General features: G+C 38.0%; 1 protein-coding gene across 3 annotated transcripts in view; it reads right to left on the reverse strand.

Annotated features, from left to right (window-relative positions):
* DNM1L (dynamin 1 like) overlaps positions 1-17,530 on the reverse strand; it is a 44,645-nt gene that overhangs the window by 13,608 nt on the left and 13,507 nt on the right. For all 3 annotated transcript variants that reach the window (XM_005144391.3, XM_031044902.2, XM_005144393.3), the window contains 10 exons: positions 8,251-8,297; positions 7,089-7,160; positions 6,445-6,531; positions 5,454-5,616; positions 3,768-3,888; positions 2,569-2,700; positions 2,102-2,308; positions 1,802-1,922; positions 326-481; positions 130-219 (listed from right to left, as the gene is read on the reverse strand). In XM_005144391.3, the coding sequence (XP_005144448.1) occupies positions 130-219; positions 326-481; positions 1,802-1,922; positions 2,102-2,308; positions 2,569-2,700; positions 3,768-3,888; positions 5,454-5,616; positions 6,445-6,531; positions 7,089-7,160; positions 8,251-8,297 (1,196 nt within the window). The remainder of the gene's footprint in view (positions 1-129; positions 220-325; positions 482-1,801; positions 1,923-2,101; positions 2,309-2,568; positions 2,701-3,767; positions 3,889-5,453; positions 5,617-6,444; positions 6,532-7,088; positions 7,161-8,250; positions 8,298-17,530) is intronic.

A 17,530-nucleotide genomic window follows, 5' to 3' on the forward strand; every position in this document is an offset into this window, starting at 1 on the left:
TAGCTATTCAAGAAAGGTAAGTCTTCTTTAATGATTTGGGTTCCTGACATTACAGAGGAAACAGAAGCATGAAGAAAGACTCCAGAAAACACACTTCTTCCAGCAAAGTTATAGTAGACGGCAAATTACCATTTCATTTGTGACAGGGAGCCTTCTACGCAGAAGACAAGTCACTACTTCAACTATGGCATCGTGCAATTTAGGAAACCTCAATAATTCCTAAAAACAAAACAAAAAATTAGTGATGAAACTTCCAGAACTTTTTAGGGAAGTGGGGAGAAAAAAAGCCCAATACTTACAACATAATTCTAGCCACATTTTTTACCTGTGTACTGTAATTACTACAATGCTGAATAATCCTCTGCATTTCTTCATGAACTAGCTCCACACAGCGCAAGCTAGGTTCTTCTAAACGTTTGATTTGCCTTTTTACCAGCAATTCAAATGAGACTTCAGGAACAAACAAGGCAGGACGGGGACCCTAGTTCATAAGGAGGGAAAAAGCTGTGAAATCCTGTATTAAACTAGTATGTATTTTTAAGTAGTTATAGCTGATGAAGCCCAGAATAAATCACATCACGGTGCTTGCACCCAAAAGAACACTCAGGAAAGGTCTTATATGTAAAATAAGTTACAAGAATAATTAAATACAAAAACTATAAAATAATAGTTATTACCTTTAAGACAAACTCTGTATTAAATAATGATCAGGCAGCATCCTTATAGAATCTTGAAGCTTTGTACCTGCTAATGTCATTCTAGCCTTAAAACTATGACAATTCCTTCCACATTTGTGGATCCAAGTTTAAATGAACTTACTAATCATAAAGGCAAAGGCATCCTCTTCCTAAGTTTGACAGTCCTGAGCATATAATTCTTATTGCAAGATAGGTGGGTTTTCTGTTAAGTATAATCATAATACTATGTCAATGATTTACAGTGTTTGGGATAATTTAATTTATGACCATGCAGACCAATGCTTAGCTATAGGTAAAATATTTTTTACCAGAAATTTACTTTTTTTTTATTTAATGAGCTTTAGAAACACATGTCACATAAAATAAGACATTTCTTATGTTACTAAATGCTGTTTTACATTTTACATTTACAAAAGGATAAAAGCATGCACACAGATCACTGCCGCAGAGTACCAAACACTAAATTTAGAGTAATTACTGACCATGCAGAAACCTGTCTGTCCATGCCTAAAAGGACACAGTACAAAAGCAGGCATAAGTGTTTGACATCCTAAGTCAAGGTTTAAGATGTTAACATCCTATATACTACAGAATTTAAAAGTGAATGTACTCTGTTAATCCTTAGCAAAACCAATTCCAATATTCACAAGACATCAAATCTGTCCCATGAACACTCAACCACTGAAGAGCTGCGTCTTTACACAGAATTAAAAGATCTGAACTTGACCTAGCCCATACATCTCAGGCTGAATCTTCATAATTAACAAAACTGCTTAATGCAAAATAACTGAGGCAGTCTTCCATCGCCATTTCTGCAACACATAAGAGCTTTAGTATTGGGTTGCCAAAGTTGGCCATGAGCTTTCAGCCTGTAAGAATAAGCATTTGCTTTAAACTTATTCCATGTGTAAGATAATGGCTGAAAATTTGGATATGGTAATTTTTCCACTTAAAATATCAATAAGCAGGATTCTGTCTCTTCATATTAACTCACTCAGCTGAGATCATTAATTCATAGGACTGAAGAAGCATGAATTTGTTGAAACCTTATCTTCAAAGCCAAGGTACAGTAACAACACTTAGAAATACAGAAGAACACTCACAGTGGCATTTCTAATGGCAGTCAGAATATCAATTGTGTTAAGGCCACCAAGTGGGTCAACAGATTCTAAAGTTCTTCCAAAAGTCTCATGAAAAATGTAACAGATTCTTGCTCCACCACATCTGAAATTATAAAATAACAACTGAAGTAGCAAACAAGAAAGCAGTTCTCATTGCAAACAGTTTGGAATCAAACTTTTTTGAGTATGCTATGTTCTAGTATAGTAATATTGCCACTGAAAGCCATTAAGAGCCACTATATCCTGCTCAGTCAATATTCTAGAAAACCACTTAGTACTTACAGCTCTGAAGTCTCTATGTATTTTGCTGTTCCTTCAATAGTGTTACAATACTCTGTGGCAAATTTGGTAATAAGCTGCAATAAAGTGGCACTTTTGTCTTCAACAGGTTCTCCATAGCTGTTCAGTAGAGACTGGTACTGAGCAGCTAAAACATTGATCCTGGTTTTCAGTTCTGGCAAGCAATCTCTGATATGATGCATCAGCAGCCTAAAAATTAAAAACAGTCCCTCATTAGAAGGGAGGAAAAATTTCAGCTTTATAACCTCCATTAAAACAGAGAAAAGACAGAATATAATCACCAAAGGAAAAACATTTACTCCAGAAAATTACAGTAAATTCAGAAATCAAGTTTTCCTTAATGTATCACTGTACACTACCAAAAGAGAAAGGAAACATATTTCTAACACACCAATATATGAGAGTATCTTTAAAAGCACATTAATTTTACTTTATGTAATATGTGATACCTGTTCAGTGTTCTAGCAAGATACTTGGTTCCATTTCGATTGGCTAGGGAAGGATACTTCTTTTGAAGAAAACCATACTCATCACGAATAGAATCAGCTACACTCTTCTTATTGTTAATATCCAACTGACTCCTTAAGTTAAAAGGGAGAGTTATACACTAATTAATAGATGCAAAGTAAAAATAATTTACACTTTTGCTTGTCTAAGCAGGACAACAGTTGCTTTTTGGTCTCCACACATAACTCGTCTTCCTGAGATAACAAATGGTTTTATTTGTTGTTCCATGCAGAATAGTCAACAAATCAGTATGGGCAGCAGCTGTACACAGACTAAGCAAGGCTTTTATTAAAACTACATGAGATTCAACCTAGCTAATGAAAAAAATTAAAGTGAACAGTATGATAGCTATACATATATTGGGCTGCATCAAAAGACACGTGACCAGCAGGTCAAAGGAAGTGATCCTACCCCTCTACTCTGCTCTCATAAGAAGTTCAGCCTGGAGGAGAGAAGGCTGTGTGGAGACCCCGTATCTGAAGGGCCCTACAAGGATGCTGGAGCCCTCTCTCATTAGGGACTGCCATGATAGGATAAGGGGGAACGGATTTAAACTTAAAACAGGGGAAGTTCAGGTTAGATATAAGGAAGAAGTTCTTTACTGTGAGGGTAGTGAGATAGGGAACAGTTTGCCCAAAGAAGTGGTAAATGCTCCATCCCTAGCAGTGTTCAAGGCCAGGCTGGACAGAGTCTTTGGTGACACACTTTAGTGAGGTGTATCTGCTCATGGCAGGGGGGCTGGAACTAGATGATGTTAAGGTCCTTCCCAACCCTAACTATTCTATGATTCTATATGTAGTTAACGCTAATATACACAAGATCTGTAGTGGATCACTGCTAATGTGAACAGCTGACCACAAGGATCCGTCAAGCTAAAGACCAAGAGTGGAAAGAAGTGGTGACACTACAGTTCTTTTAGAGGCAGCATCCCTAATCCTTTCTAAATTAGCTGCTGGTGGAGTGGAATAAGGACAGACAGGATTTTGGTAAGTGGGCAACAAAATTCTTGCTTGCCTATTCTTAAGTATGTTTCAATATCAAACCATCTTATTCTTAAAACCATATTCACGGTTAAAAAAGGCTGAAAGCATCATTTCATATTAACATGATCTAAAAAATAACATTAATGTGCTAGACCAACCTGTTCACTACTCCAATGATACCAAGTTTGACTGGAATCACCCTTCCCATGAGCACATCCATAGCATCAGTGCCAGCATCCATGAGATCCAACTTTGTAATAACAGCAAGGGTTCTTCGACCTACAAAAAGGAAAACTCCAAAGTTTTGTCTTGATCAGGGTAGCTAAAACTCAGTATTCAAAAAGCTCTTTCGCTGCATAAAGTTTAGTACTACAAACCAGCAGAGACTGGTTTGAACATGCAGTATTTGTCTTTGGAGCCCCTTATTAACAGGTGTATAAGAAAGTATTTATCCAGTACTACTCTCCTCACATACCTGGTAAAGAAAAAGGTTTAGGCACCACGCAGTTTGAAATTACAGTCGTTACTGACTACAACAAACATTTTTGCATACTACGTGAGGTTACAGGTGTTGTGAAGAACTTGCAGAGAAGACTAAGTAAGGCAAGCAGGGGACTCAAGTCTGAGTAGACTGAACACATTTCTAGCATGTACATAGGACCAGACAAAATGGCAGCCTGTTTGGAACTGTATTTGAAATACAACTACCCACTGGAGAAGCTGCTAAAGGAGAAAACGTTTTAGGCCCACTTCCAGCACAGTGCATCATACACACAGGCTTAAAGCTCCAAGAGACCGAATGGATTCCATTCCTTGGAATCCATCCACTAAAGAAGCTTTAGGGGATTTAATTTTGCTAATGAAACATATTTTATTGAATATGTGACTGAATGTTTTCTGAATTAAAACTAAGCCTCATATTGGACACTATGGAGGAAAATGTGACCTGAATACACTAAACAGGTAAATATTGCACATCTACATGGAGGTTAAAATGGACAGAGGATTTGTCTGGGACCTTGATACTTCCTAGGCTTTTGGGTCTGACAAAAATATGGAACGAACTTTTTCTTTAAAATATAACACACTTTTAGGATGTAAAAATAAACCATTACCTCTAGAAAAACAGAAGGCTCTTGGGTCCTGAAACTTTCACATGAATACAAATCAGAAAGTCTACCCACTATAGTAGTTCAGGTTCTCACTACATACCACTATTCCAACAGAACCTGCAACATGAGCTGCCACTCCAGACATTTACAGTTTAGAATTTTGGGAAGTGATCCAGAAGTCACAGCTGATCATTTTTACAGGGGCAAATTAACTCTTAGTAAAAGACACTAGACTAACAGCTAGTCAGTCAATTATTAGTTACAGGATGGCCTATTCTCTAGTAAAAGAAAAAACCTTGGACACTAAAGCATGAATTCATCCTAACAGACTGATGTAAACTACTAAAAATAAAACAACAAAAAAACAAACAAAAAAAAAACCAAAAACCAACCAACCAAACATATATCTCAAACCTCCCAACATTCTGTAATGCCATTTTGCTGCTCTGGAAACAGAAGTGGTTCCTATGACTACTAAAATAGTTATCTGGCCTGTGACTACTAAAATACTTGTTTGTAAGCCAGAAATCCATTTGATATTAATTCATCACAGTGTTCTCCAAGTTGCAGAGAATTCAGCAGGAAGTCCCTAGGTAAACAGAATAACTGCGTTTTCTAGGAAAGGCAATGACATTTGTTTTGCTTACTACTTTTTGCTCAAACAACTTCAGTTTTACGACTTAATTAAAAAAAGAAGTTGAATTACAGGATCCAGTTTTTCTTACTACTTACCATCTGGATCTACCTCCCGTGCAATTTTAAGTGCTTCTGAAGTCGCCATGTCTGTGTTAGCAGCTGTGACTGCCAAAATAATTGAATTTGGGTTGCTGATGAATTGAAGGATTAGCTCTCTTATTTGAAGTTCAATATCCTTAGGCTGATCACCAACAGGTACCTAGAGGAGAAAAAACAAAAACAAAAAAACCAATGCAGAACTGTTCAAAAATTGTATATTTATGCCTGTGAGAGACCACTCAGTGAAAATTTATATCCTATACCATGTGTTTTACAGCCCTTTCCTTCCCCCTTCACAGACAAACACAAAAGAAAAGAAAGATCTTGAAAGGTATACAAATCAAAACCACCCTTAAAGAAATAAGAATCAGTTCAAATTATTCAATACTGTTGTTAAGAATTTATTAACTAACTTATTCAGTTAAGAACTACCAGGACCCAAGAACCACCTGCACAACTAGCAGAGTAGGGTGTATATGTGCACAGGCAAGGCAGGAAGTCATCTTTTCATCTTCATGCCACAGAAGATTACTTGGTCTAAAACCTGAATAAACACAACTCGAATATTTCTTCTAGTTATCCTTACTTTACACAACTTCTTATGCAAACTATACATAGCAAGTTATGGAAAAGCAATAGGGAAAACATTTTCAAATTTGTCAGCAACCCATCTATATCTGCAGGTGCAACTTCGAAACTTCCAATGCTACCTCTTCCACTAAAACAACATGCAGTCCGCACAATGCTCCCAATCCCTCAGCTATATATAGGAAAAGGAAGAACTTAAGCAAATCTACCTTTTACAACAGCAAAGAGCACCAGAAACCAAAATCTTACACCAGAAGATGGTGACATCTCAAATTTATATAACCAACTACTTAACCTGAGGAAAACTTCAATAATACAGAATAACGCCAAAGTATGAACATATACTCTTTGTTTCAAAATACACTGTTCACAGTGAAAAGAGAAGCATTCTGCATCTTACCTTTGTCATTCCTGGTAAATCCACAAGAGTCAGATTTACAACATTAGATGAAAAAATCTTAAGATGAATAGGTTCAGGACTGATCCCCTAGAAACAGTAAAATTTGATCACTGTAGTGGATTATGTAAATGCACCATTCAGAAAGCCAAAACCTGTTGTTTCATACTAGAATTCTTCCATCATACACATTACAACAATATGGTGAAGAAAAAGACAGTTGCATCTGCACAATTCCTTCATCTCTGGAAGCAGCTTTGTTTTCCTCCTCAATATAATGCATAAATGCTTATCATATTTCAGTGACTATATAGATATGCAAGAACAGAATACTCAATTTTCTAATTACATGTAAAGCTATGTATGTGGAAAATGAAAGCAAGTTTAACCCAAAGTTTCATTTTTGCACTATTATTAAGGAAGCTCTGAAGTAAAGCAGTAGCAATTCTTTGCATTTTCTTTTAGTTGAAGTCATTTACCTTACAAACCTAGTGAAAAAAAAATAAAAATCTCAAACAGCAAGCAATACTGTGTTCTTCATTAGAATAGTTCAATGATTTTGACTTCCAGCTGCCAAAACTGTTGAATAAAGGTTTAAGCAGCAAGAGAATCTACAACAAGACAATGACAGGCAGCGCAACATTTACCTTATTATTTCCTGAAATCCTCTCTGTTTCATTTTCTATTTCCTGACGAATTTCATCAAAATCTGTATAGATCTGAAGTATGTAAGAGAAAGATTTTTTAAGAATCAAAGACAGCATCCACTTAGCCAATTGCAAAATAATGCTCTCTTCTCCAAGAGACACTCTGTAGCTCAGTACACAAGAGGCGAGAAAAAGACTATTAGACCCTAAACTAATGCTAACAGCAGTAAAGCGCTAAAAAAACTACAGAATTTGTAATCTTCGTATTTAATCTGTTGATTAATACTGTGAGATGCAGTTAATAACCCACTGATGTCAGACAATGTATAAAATAGTGTTGACTTACAGAGAATTTCAAACACTTAATTCCACATCAAATCTAGTTGCGATCCTCTGAAGTTAATAAACAACATAGAGAAAAGAAGAGGTTCAGGATACAAGAGCAGGAAGAACAAGGGCAGTTTCATCTAAAATTTTTTCCACTCTTGCAAAACTATTCTCCTTGCACCAATTCAAAATATGTTATCATAGAGCTAGCCTTGCACAGGCTCCTTCTGCATTCCTCTCTAGACTTCCTTCAATTACTAGTACTCTCTAGAAGGCAAGGAAACCATTTTAAAGTAATAAATTCATTTGCCATCAAAAAGATTAATTTCTTGGAATAAAGATTTAAGCTTTGACTCTCTTACTGAAGTACTAGGTCATCTCATCTGTTTCTCCCCCCTGATGATCATTAGGCTCTTCCTTCCTTGTCATAGCTTTCTGACAAATATCTGAAGTAGCCAGTTCTTCAAACGACTGAAATGACTTGTGATTATATACTTCCTTGTCTTTACAATGTCCTTTGTAATTTTGTCAACACACGAAAAAGAAAAAAAACTAACAAAATAGCACAAAAAGGATTAAGATAAATAACTTGGCAGAATCAACAACCCTCACTACAGACAACCATTAATAAACTTTCCATCTTGAATTTAAAAGTATGTTTTCAGAAGTTTTCTAATCATAAAAAGCAAACCAGAAAACCTTCAATATTCTGGCATATAGTATAGCAGGCAAAAGAACCTCCTTCTGGGGAAAGTCAAGGAAAAAGGTATGTAATTAAGTATATATATGATAGTATATTTATGACACTACTACTCCATCATCAGAGTAAACGTACCTTATTTTTGGTGTGAAGAAATTTACCCCACTCTGCAGCATCTATCTCTGAAAACAAATAATTGATACATGAGGATACTTGAGGATCTTTCAATTTCATTTTTCCAAGAACTTGTTTGTTGAAAACTACAATATGATTTTTCCCCCAAGCAGCAAGTGAAAAATTAGTCTGCTTTTCACATTTAGATGTTAAATAGCTCATACATTTATAATTCCGCTTATTACTGTATGATTCTGAAGTATGATTGCATACATTTATGATTCTCCTTATGTAAACATTGCATCTCTTCAATTTGCCTCTCTTGCCCAAGTCCATCTTCTCAATTGTGACTGAGCCAGTCATAAGCTATCCTACTATTTTTCAGAAATGGTCTAGTCCATTAAATATCAGCTCGCAACAGAAAACAAAAGAATTATCAGCAGTAGCTAAAAAACCTGAAATAAACACTAGCTTTTTAGCATCTTTTCCTTTACCATGCAAGTGAGATCAAATTACAGCTGAAAGAAAAAGTTAGAAACACCTGTAGAATGAAAACCAAGCAAACAGAAAATACGTAAGAACTCTGCATAGCAATGTAGTCTTAGGAGAACATGTCTCTTCCCAAATCTGTCAAGGACCAAACATCTTAACTCTTGCCAGTCACCTGGATGTCCAGAATGACTTGGGGCTATTCAAGAGAAGCCCCAGAAACAGCAAAGTTTCACCAGTTCCTGCTTGGTAGCACAGGCAGCAGTCTGAGTCACACTGTGAGATACTGACACTTCCACAACTAGGTTTCCAAATAGTAGTGATAAATTCCATTTAAAATTTTCAGTTTGTGGTTATTTCAGCTCTGCTCCCCAGTACAGCAATCTGCTCTAGAAGAATAACCTACAAGAAATGCGGCCACTTGGCAAACACACAGTTTACCTAGTAATCTTGTAAAGTAATCAAGTAATCTTGCAAAACATTTTTCCACTCAAGTTGAATTTCAAGATGCTGATCAGTAAATTTTTTTAAGGATTTGGGAATTAAAAGTGCAGGAAATTCTATGAAGCAGCAACAGCACAGAAGCGAAAATCATCTCATTCTAATGCAACAATATCAGAAAACTAAAAATCAACCAGATTACAAGACTCAGCAAAATAATCAATCAACACAGTAGCCAAAGTGTAAAAGTAAAAGTGTAAACAACAATAAAGTGCCATGATATGTATGTGATTAGTGTATATAATAAGCATGCACTTTATGCATAGGGAAAAAAAGCAAGTTGATAAAGGCAACCTTTAGAAAGGTGTCTTGGATTTTTCCATGTAGCAGGGTCTGCAGTTAAAGAGAAACAGCATTGAATGATGTTTAAAATTTTTAATCAGATTTAATATAGCATTTTATTAACTTTACCAGACTGTATTACAAAGATCACAAAGGCATGCAGACAGATGTGCATGGTATTCTACTATCGATGAGAATGTGTAGCATATTAACAATAAGCACAGAAATAAGATCTTAACTAAAACACTGATAAATTATGCATATTATTCAGATACTCTATACAACAAAGTTTACTTAATGGTAATGTTATTATTGCTGTTAATCTAATTCCAACAGCTCACAGCATTTTTATCAGAGCACAAGAAACAGCACCAATTAGGTTCTGCAAAGCTGAACTCTCTTGGTGGAGTATGTCCCTCATCATTTACTCATGGCAAGAACAATAAAAATGTTTACTTATACTTTCTTGTCACTGGAAGTAACAGTACTGTACAGGAAAGAAACGTGAGGCTTTGCATTAATCTTTCTAATGCTCAGTTTTAAAAAAAAACAATATCGTGGCAGTTCTGAGACAGATTTGAGAAGAGACAACATCAGCTATCACCCTTCTCAATTTCTAATTTTCTTAAATTCTTTATGGAAATCATGTTACCAAAAAAAAAATCCAAATTTTTTACTGAAAGGTTGATGAGTTTACAACTCTTTTTATGTTATGGCAGTACAGAACCATGGAAACGCAAGAATCAAAACAAATGGGTGAAGACACTTTTGGCATGTGCCTGTTCGGCACAAAATGTAAGTAACACAGCAGCAATCATTTCATCAGTTTAGAAAATCCGGGACATCTGGGTAGTTATTTTAATATCCTGCTCAGGTGAGTAAGTTAAAAGTTTATCATCAATGGAAGGTTGATGATTTAGATGGACTGAGTCCATTAAGGAAAAAAAAAAATTGAAAAAACATACTACTTTTATCCTTTTTATTCTGCAGGCACCTGGGCTATGAAGAAACCATTGCTGGGAATCAGCATTTGCTTGTCTTTATTGGTAAATACGCAAAATTACATACCAGCCTCCAAAGTAAGTGCAAAATGAAAGGGCTCATTAATTCCAGGTTATTAAACAGGTTTAGTTTATTTATAGTTCAGAGAAAATAAAGCAAAATGCGCATACAGGAATTAACTACAGTATCTTCAATTAACTACAGTATCTTCAAGACTGCACTGCTCATCCCCTTTTAAAAATAAAATATAATAAAGACAGGCATAAAGCCAGGAAGAGATACAGAAAGATATTGTCACCATTAAATTTAAAAGATAAAGACCAAGCACTCTGCTGTTATGTCCCTCAGAGGGAGATGTATCCTGCTAGGACACACTGGTTTAGTCTTAAATTACTGCCCTAGAAGGCAGTGGGGGCCCAAGACTGTTGGCTGATATTCAAGGATCACCTACTGCAGTTGCATCCCAGCTAGAAGGAAGTGCAGCAGGAGAGCCAGGAGACCTCCTTGGATGGATAAGGAGCTGCTGAGGAAAGGAGGAAGCTTAGAGGGAAAAAAAGAGGCTTATAAATGGTGGAAGCAAGGACAGGTGGCCTGGGAAGAATAAAGGAATGTTGTTCAGGAAGCTAGAGATCATGTTAGGAAAGCTAAGGCCCAGTTAGAATTAAACTTGGCTAGGGATGCTAAGGATAACAGGAAGCAATTCTATAGGTACGCAATGAATAAAAGACAGATTAGGGATGACGTGGGCCCTTTCCGGAAGCTATTGGGAGAACTGGCTACACAGGATTTGGAGAAAGCTGAGGTTCTGAATGACTTCTTTGCCTCAGTCTTCACTGGCAAAGGCTCTGACCACACCACCAAAGTCTTGGAAGGCAGCCACAGGTACTGTGAGAATGAAGACCTTGGCCCCACTGTAGGAGAGGATCTGGTTCGAGACCATCTTAAGAATCTGAATGTACACAAGTCCATGGGACCTGACGAAGTCCATCCATGGGTCCTGAAGGACCTGGCAAATGAAGTTGCTAAGCCACTGACCATCATATTTGAAAAATCATGGCAGTCAGGTGAAGTTTCCGATGACTGGAAAAAGGGAAATGTAACCCATATTTTCAAGAAGGGGAAACTGGATGACCAGGGCAATTACAGTCAGTCTCACCTCTACCTGGCAAAATCTTGGAGCAGATTCTCCTGGAAGGCATGCTAAGGCACATAAGAAACAACAAGGTGCTTGGTGACAGCCAGCATGGCTTCATTAAGGGGAAATCCTGAATGACCAAGTTGGTGGTCTTATATGATGGGGCTACAGAACTGATGGACAGGGGTAGAGCAGCTGATGTCATCTACCTGAACTTGTGCAAAGCGTTTGACACAGTCCCACACAACATCCTTGTCTCTAAATTGGAGAGACATCAATTTGATAGGTGGACCACTCGGTGGATAAAGAACTGGCTGGATGGTCGCACTCAAAGAGTTGTGGTCAACGGTTCAGTGTCCAGCTGGAGACCAGTAATGAGTATGTACCTCAGGGACTGGTATTGGGACTGGTCTTGTTCAACATCTTTGTCGGTGACATGGATAGTGGGACTGAGTACCCCTTCAGCAAGTCTGATGATGACACCAAACTGTGTGGTTCTGTTGATACACTGGAGGGAAAGAATGCCATTCAGAGGGACCTTGACACACTTGTGAGGTAGGCTCATGAATTTCTCTTCTACCGGGTTGCTGGTGGTATTGGAATGTGCAGCTAAGTACTAGACTTAGTTCTATGTATAAAGAAATGCTTTGGTTCAGTATAACCTGTTAATATTTTAAAATACATATAAAAAAAAGTAATCAGAAGCATTGTGTTTTAACTTGTTAATATCTATGGATCAAAGGAGACTCAACATTTTATAAGCTTTAATAAGCCACATGTTTTCTTTGCTATCGGTAACACAAGAGAAGAGTGAAGCCATAAATAAATGGCTTAGTCTTAACCTCAGCCTTGGTGCACATAAAGAGAAGGGAAAAAAAATTGAAGGAATAAATGCAGTCTGCTGAAGTGTACACAACAACAAAAAAAGAATCTCATCTGGTCCACGTATAAGTTTTAACAAATTTCACTTTATACACTGGGGAAACTCTTGCCCCATGCTTCTGAGGAAGTCTATACAGAAACCCCTTTAATATCTGAGAAAAATTACCCACTAGCTTGAATTTAATGCAAAAGAGTTTTTAGGAAAGGAGGAAGGATTTGCATTACTCCAACTGCAAGAATGTGCAAGGCAAGGAGGAAATATTTTAAATAAGCTACACTGAAAAACCCAGTATTCTAGTTAATATGTAGAACTTTTTTTTAATCACTGTAGTTTCCCTGGTATATCAACCTTCCCCACATTATGTTACTTTCTTTATGGCAAAGCTTCAGTTGAAGTAAGCACCTGTTACATTCAAGAGTCAATGCTAGATAAAAAGTGTGCAGAAATGACATTGTGGTCATTATAAAATTAAGTATTACAGATTATAAGAAATTATTTAAACAGTGGCTGTTAAAAATGGATACTGCCTTTCAAAAAAACATCTCCTGAATAAAGCAACAGTCCATTTGCTTTCTGGCTTTTTATATCTTTGAGTGAGACCTAAAAGCTTTATAGAACCAAGGAATAGTTCAGGTTGGAAGGGATCTTAAAGATCATCTAGGTCCAACTCCCCTGCCAGGGGCAGGGACACCTTCCACTAGACGAGGTTGCTAAAGGCCATGTACAACCTGGCCTTCAACACTGCCAGAGATGAGGAAGACACAGCTTCTCTGGGCAACACGTGCTAGATTATGTATTTTTCTCAAGACTGCCTTCCACCAAATTCTTACTCCTATATCTCCTATACTGGAATGCACCTTTAAGAAGCTCAAATACTGTACAATGCTAACTAACTTCAGTTACCTATGTACCTCTTCTCCCTAAACCAGTGGAAATGTTCTTCATACACAATGGGAGCACAAAGAAGCTGTTCGGAGTCATAAAGGATTTCTTGCAAATGGGAATGAGAACTTTCCAAATACTAAAAAGAACAAAATCAACAAACCATGAAGAATCTTAGCTGTTTTCCTAACCTAACCCAAACCCTAACCCTAACCGTAGCATTCTAATTCCCATATCTTCACAGCTCTTGGACACAGAAGACTACCATCTAAACTATTTTCCCCAACCCCATCTCCCCCAGCATCTCATCTCTTCCTAGCTCTGAACAGACACACACACAGAAAATTATCCAACTTGTGAAAAAAACATGCACATCTTCCAACCCCTTCTGTATGTTGCACCATTTTTTCTATCCTTGATGATAACTAGATGGCAAGCTCTTGAGTGAAAGCTCTTCTCCTGCTGTGCTTCTATGAAGCTAAGAGCAATGAAGCTCTCATTGTTTAGGAGCTAGGCACAAGAGACTCCTGTTGGAAGTAGAGAGCAAAAAGCTGACAAAGCAGTGTTGATTTATCAAGCAACAGATCTCTGTTCATTATTCCTGTGTTCCATATCAATTCTATCTGTTCAGTTTTGAACGTTTAGCTTCCCATCTTGGGACAAAAAAAAAAAAGAACCTATAAACATTTACTAATGGACCATTCATATGTTCCAACTTCTTTTCCATTTCCTAACAAATGGATAAGCTACCACAATAGGTCTTAGCTACAATACCAATTTAATAATTCATGAGACCAGACACTTCCCTTGCAATCTGATCAGATAACACCATACTGTGGTAACACCACCAACACGCCGTATGTGATGAATCACTGGAGACTAATAAACAGCAAAAGCATAATTAGAACATTTCCTTCATATGATACCACATACATCTCAGTCTGAACTATCATATTAGGAAAACACAGCATTTCACACTTAACAGAAATATTTTTTATCTTTATTTTCTTGCAGTGACCACTGCAAAAGGGTATCACACAGCTCATCAATGACTTTAAAGATCGTATCTGCTGTTCCTCAGTGTTGCATGTTAGAAAATCCTAAGTTAATTCAGATGCCTGGCTGCAATTCTTGCTCAAGCGTTGCACTAAAAACCAGGAAGCTTTCTGGAAGCAAACACTCAGACAGAGGTAAAATTTAAGCTTGTAACAACCACTATTTTTACATGGACATATTCATATGTAATACTAGTACATACCTAGAGCAAGCATTACGATGGGAAAAGGTCACAAATCACAAAACAGAAATGATAAAATAGAGGCAGTTGCAAAAGAACTATCTGTGCATACAGAGAGTTCCTTGCCAGCACATTCAGGAAACAGTGGCCAAGACTAGATACTCTCTAGTCCAATATTCAGTTGGTAAAGAAGAAAACCCTCCTGCAGAGAAAAACTTTTTCTGCAAGACCATGGATTTCCCTCCGAGAAATCCTAAACGCATTCAACCCTACCTCAACATGCACCTCATAACACAATTATGATCTGTAGCAGTACAGTGATTTATTACAATGCCAGAAAGCATTGCCCAAATAAGGGGTTGCCATCTTTTTGCTTTCCAAGCTACCTGATCCCATCTCAGATCTGCACATATGCTAAACCAGATCAGTGACAAAACCATTTAGACTGTGATTTACTTGGATTTTGAAGGCAGGAGAGAGACATTTCAAATGCAACTGGTAAGTCACAAAGGTTTGTCTGTTCTTAGCAAACAAGCTCTCTCAAAGGAACATCAAGAAATTGTAACATGCATGTATTAAAAATTGATTTCCCCCCCACACATACCCAAAAAAGGTCTAAATGGGCCTCAAATATCAAGTTAAATTAATTTATTATGCAATCATATTGTCCCATTTTAGATTTAAAATCTGAAACACCAGATCAAATGCAACCCACAAGAGAAAGGCTAAGCCTTGACTCAGAATGTTTTGATTATGAAACTATCTTTTATACCTGTGAAGTTACAGAACAAAATCATGTTTTACCCAACAACTCAGAATCAAAGCATTCTGAAAAGTACTGGAAGCTGTACACTGCACAATACAAGTAATGTAAAACCACATTTAAAGAGATCAAATGTGTCATTCTAAAAGGTTGCCCAGAGACTTTCTGAATTCACCACCCTTGGATGCTTTCAAGACCCAACTGGATAAAGCCCCAGGCAAACTCGCCTTGAGTTCAGAGTTAGCCTTTTTTTGAGGAGGAGGTTGGACTAGAGACCATTTCCAACCTGAGTTTTCCTACAGTTTTTCACAAACCAGCACACCCTGGATTAGACACTAGAAGTTTTTAATTATTATAAACCCAAATTGTGTTCACTGATTGTTGCAAGAATGCAAATTGGAGCTTTAAACTGCACAATATTAGTAACTGCTCTTCAGAAACCAAAGGCTATAAATACTACTGCCAGAATGAAGACCTTAGGCCCACTGTAGGGGAGGACTGGCTTGGAGAGCATCTTAGGAACCTGAACAAGCACAAGTCCATGGGATCTGATGAAATCCATCCATGGGTCCTAAAGGAGCTGGCGAATGAAGTTGCTAAGCCACTGTCCGTCATATTTTAAACACCATGGCAGTCAGGAGAAGTCCCCAGTGACTGGAAAAAGGGAAACATAATGCCCATTTTCAAGAAGGGGAAAATGGAAGACTCGGGAAACTATAGACCAGTCAATCTTACTTCTCTGCCTGATAGGACCATGGAGAAGATTCTCCTGGGACTCATGCTAAGACACATGAAAAACAGTAAGGTGGCTGGTGACAGCCAGCCTGGCTCTCTAAGGGCAAATCGTGCCTTACCAATTTGGTGGTCTTCTACGGTGGGGCTACAGAACACTAGGATAGGGGCAAAGCAGTTAACATTGTGTAGTACCTGGACTTGTACAAAGTATTTGACACTGTTCCACATGACATCCTTGTCTCTAAACTGTAGAGATACAAATTTGATGGATGGACCATTAGGTGGATAATAAATTGGCTAGATGGCAGCACACAAAGTTGCTGTCAACAGTTCAATGTCCAGCTGGAGACCAGTAACAAGCGGTCTTGGGTGTTGGGAAAGAGCCTGTTCAATATCTTTGTTGGCAACATGGACATTGGGATGCTGATGGCACTAAGATACATGGTTCAGTTGATATGCTGGAGGGAAGAGATGGAATGAAGAGGGACTGTGACATGCTTGAGAGGTGGGCCAGTGCCAACCTCATGAAGTTCAACAATGCAAAGTGCAAGGTCCTTCAGCTGGGTCGGAGCAACCCCAGGCACAGCTACATGTTGTGCGGAGAAGAGATTTAGAGCAGCCCTGCCGGGTATTGGTTGATGAGAAACTTAACACGAGCTGGCTTCAGTGTGCACTCGCAGCCCAGAAAGCCAACCGTATCCTGGGCTGCATCAAAAGGAGTGTGACCAGCAGGTCAAAGAAGGTGATCCTGCCCCTGTGCTCTGCTCTCCTGAGACCCCACTTGGAGTACTGTGTGCAGTTCTGGTGTCCTCAACATAAGAAGGGCAAGGAGCTGTTGGAACAAGTCCAAAGGAGGGCCACAAAGATGATAAGAGGGCTGGAGCACCTCCCATATGCAGACAAGTTGAGAAAGTTAGGGTAGTTCAGCCTGGAGAAGAGAAGCTACATCGAAACCTCATAGCAGCCTTCCACTATATGAAGGGGGCCTACAGGGATGCTTGAGGAGAGACTCTTAATTAGGGAGTGTAGCGATAGGACAAGAGGTAACAGGTTAAAACTTAAACAGGGGAAGTTCAGGTTAGATATAAGAACTTTCCTACTGTGAAGGTGGTGAGGCACTGGAACAAGGTTGCCTAAAGAAGTGGTAAATGCTCCATCCCTGGCAGTGTCCAAGGCCAGGACAGAGCCTTGGGTGACATGGTCTAGTGTAAGGTGTCCCTACCCATGGCAAGGGGGGTGGAAATAAATGATCTTAAGGTCCTTCCCAATCCTAACTATTCTATCATTCTATGATTACATTAAAAGAAATACTGTAAAGAACTACTGATACCTTGACTTACTATCGCTAAAAATACATTAACAAAAATTTGAATACAATGAGAATAATTATAG

The sequence above is a fragment of the Melopsittacus undulatus genome, chromosome 5, assembly GCF_012275295.1.
Source record: "Melopsittacus undulatus isolate bMelUnd1 chromosome 5, bMelUnd1.mat.Z, whole genome shotgun sequence".
Lineage (NCBI taxonomy): Eukaryota > Metazoa > Chordata > Aves > Psittaciformes > Psittaculidae > Melopsittacus > Melopsittacus undulatus.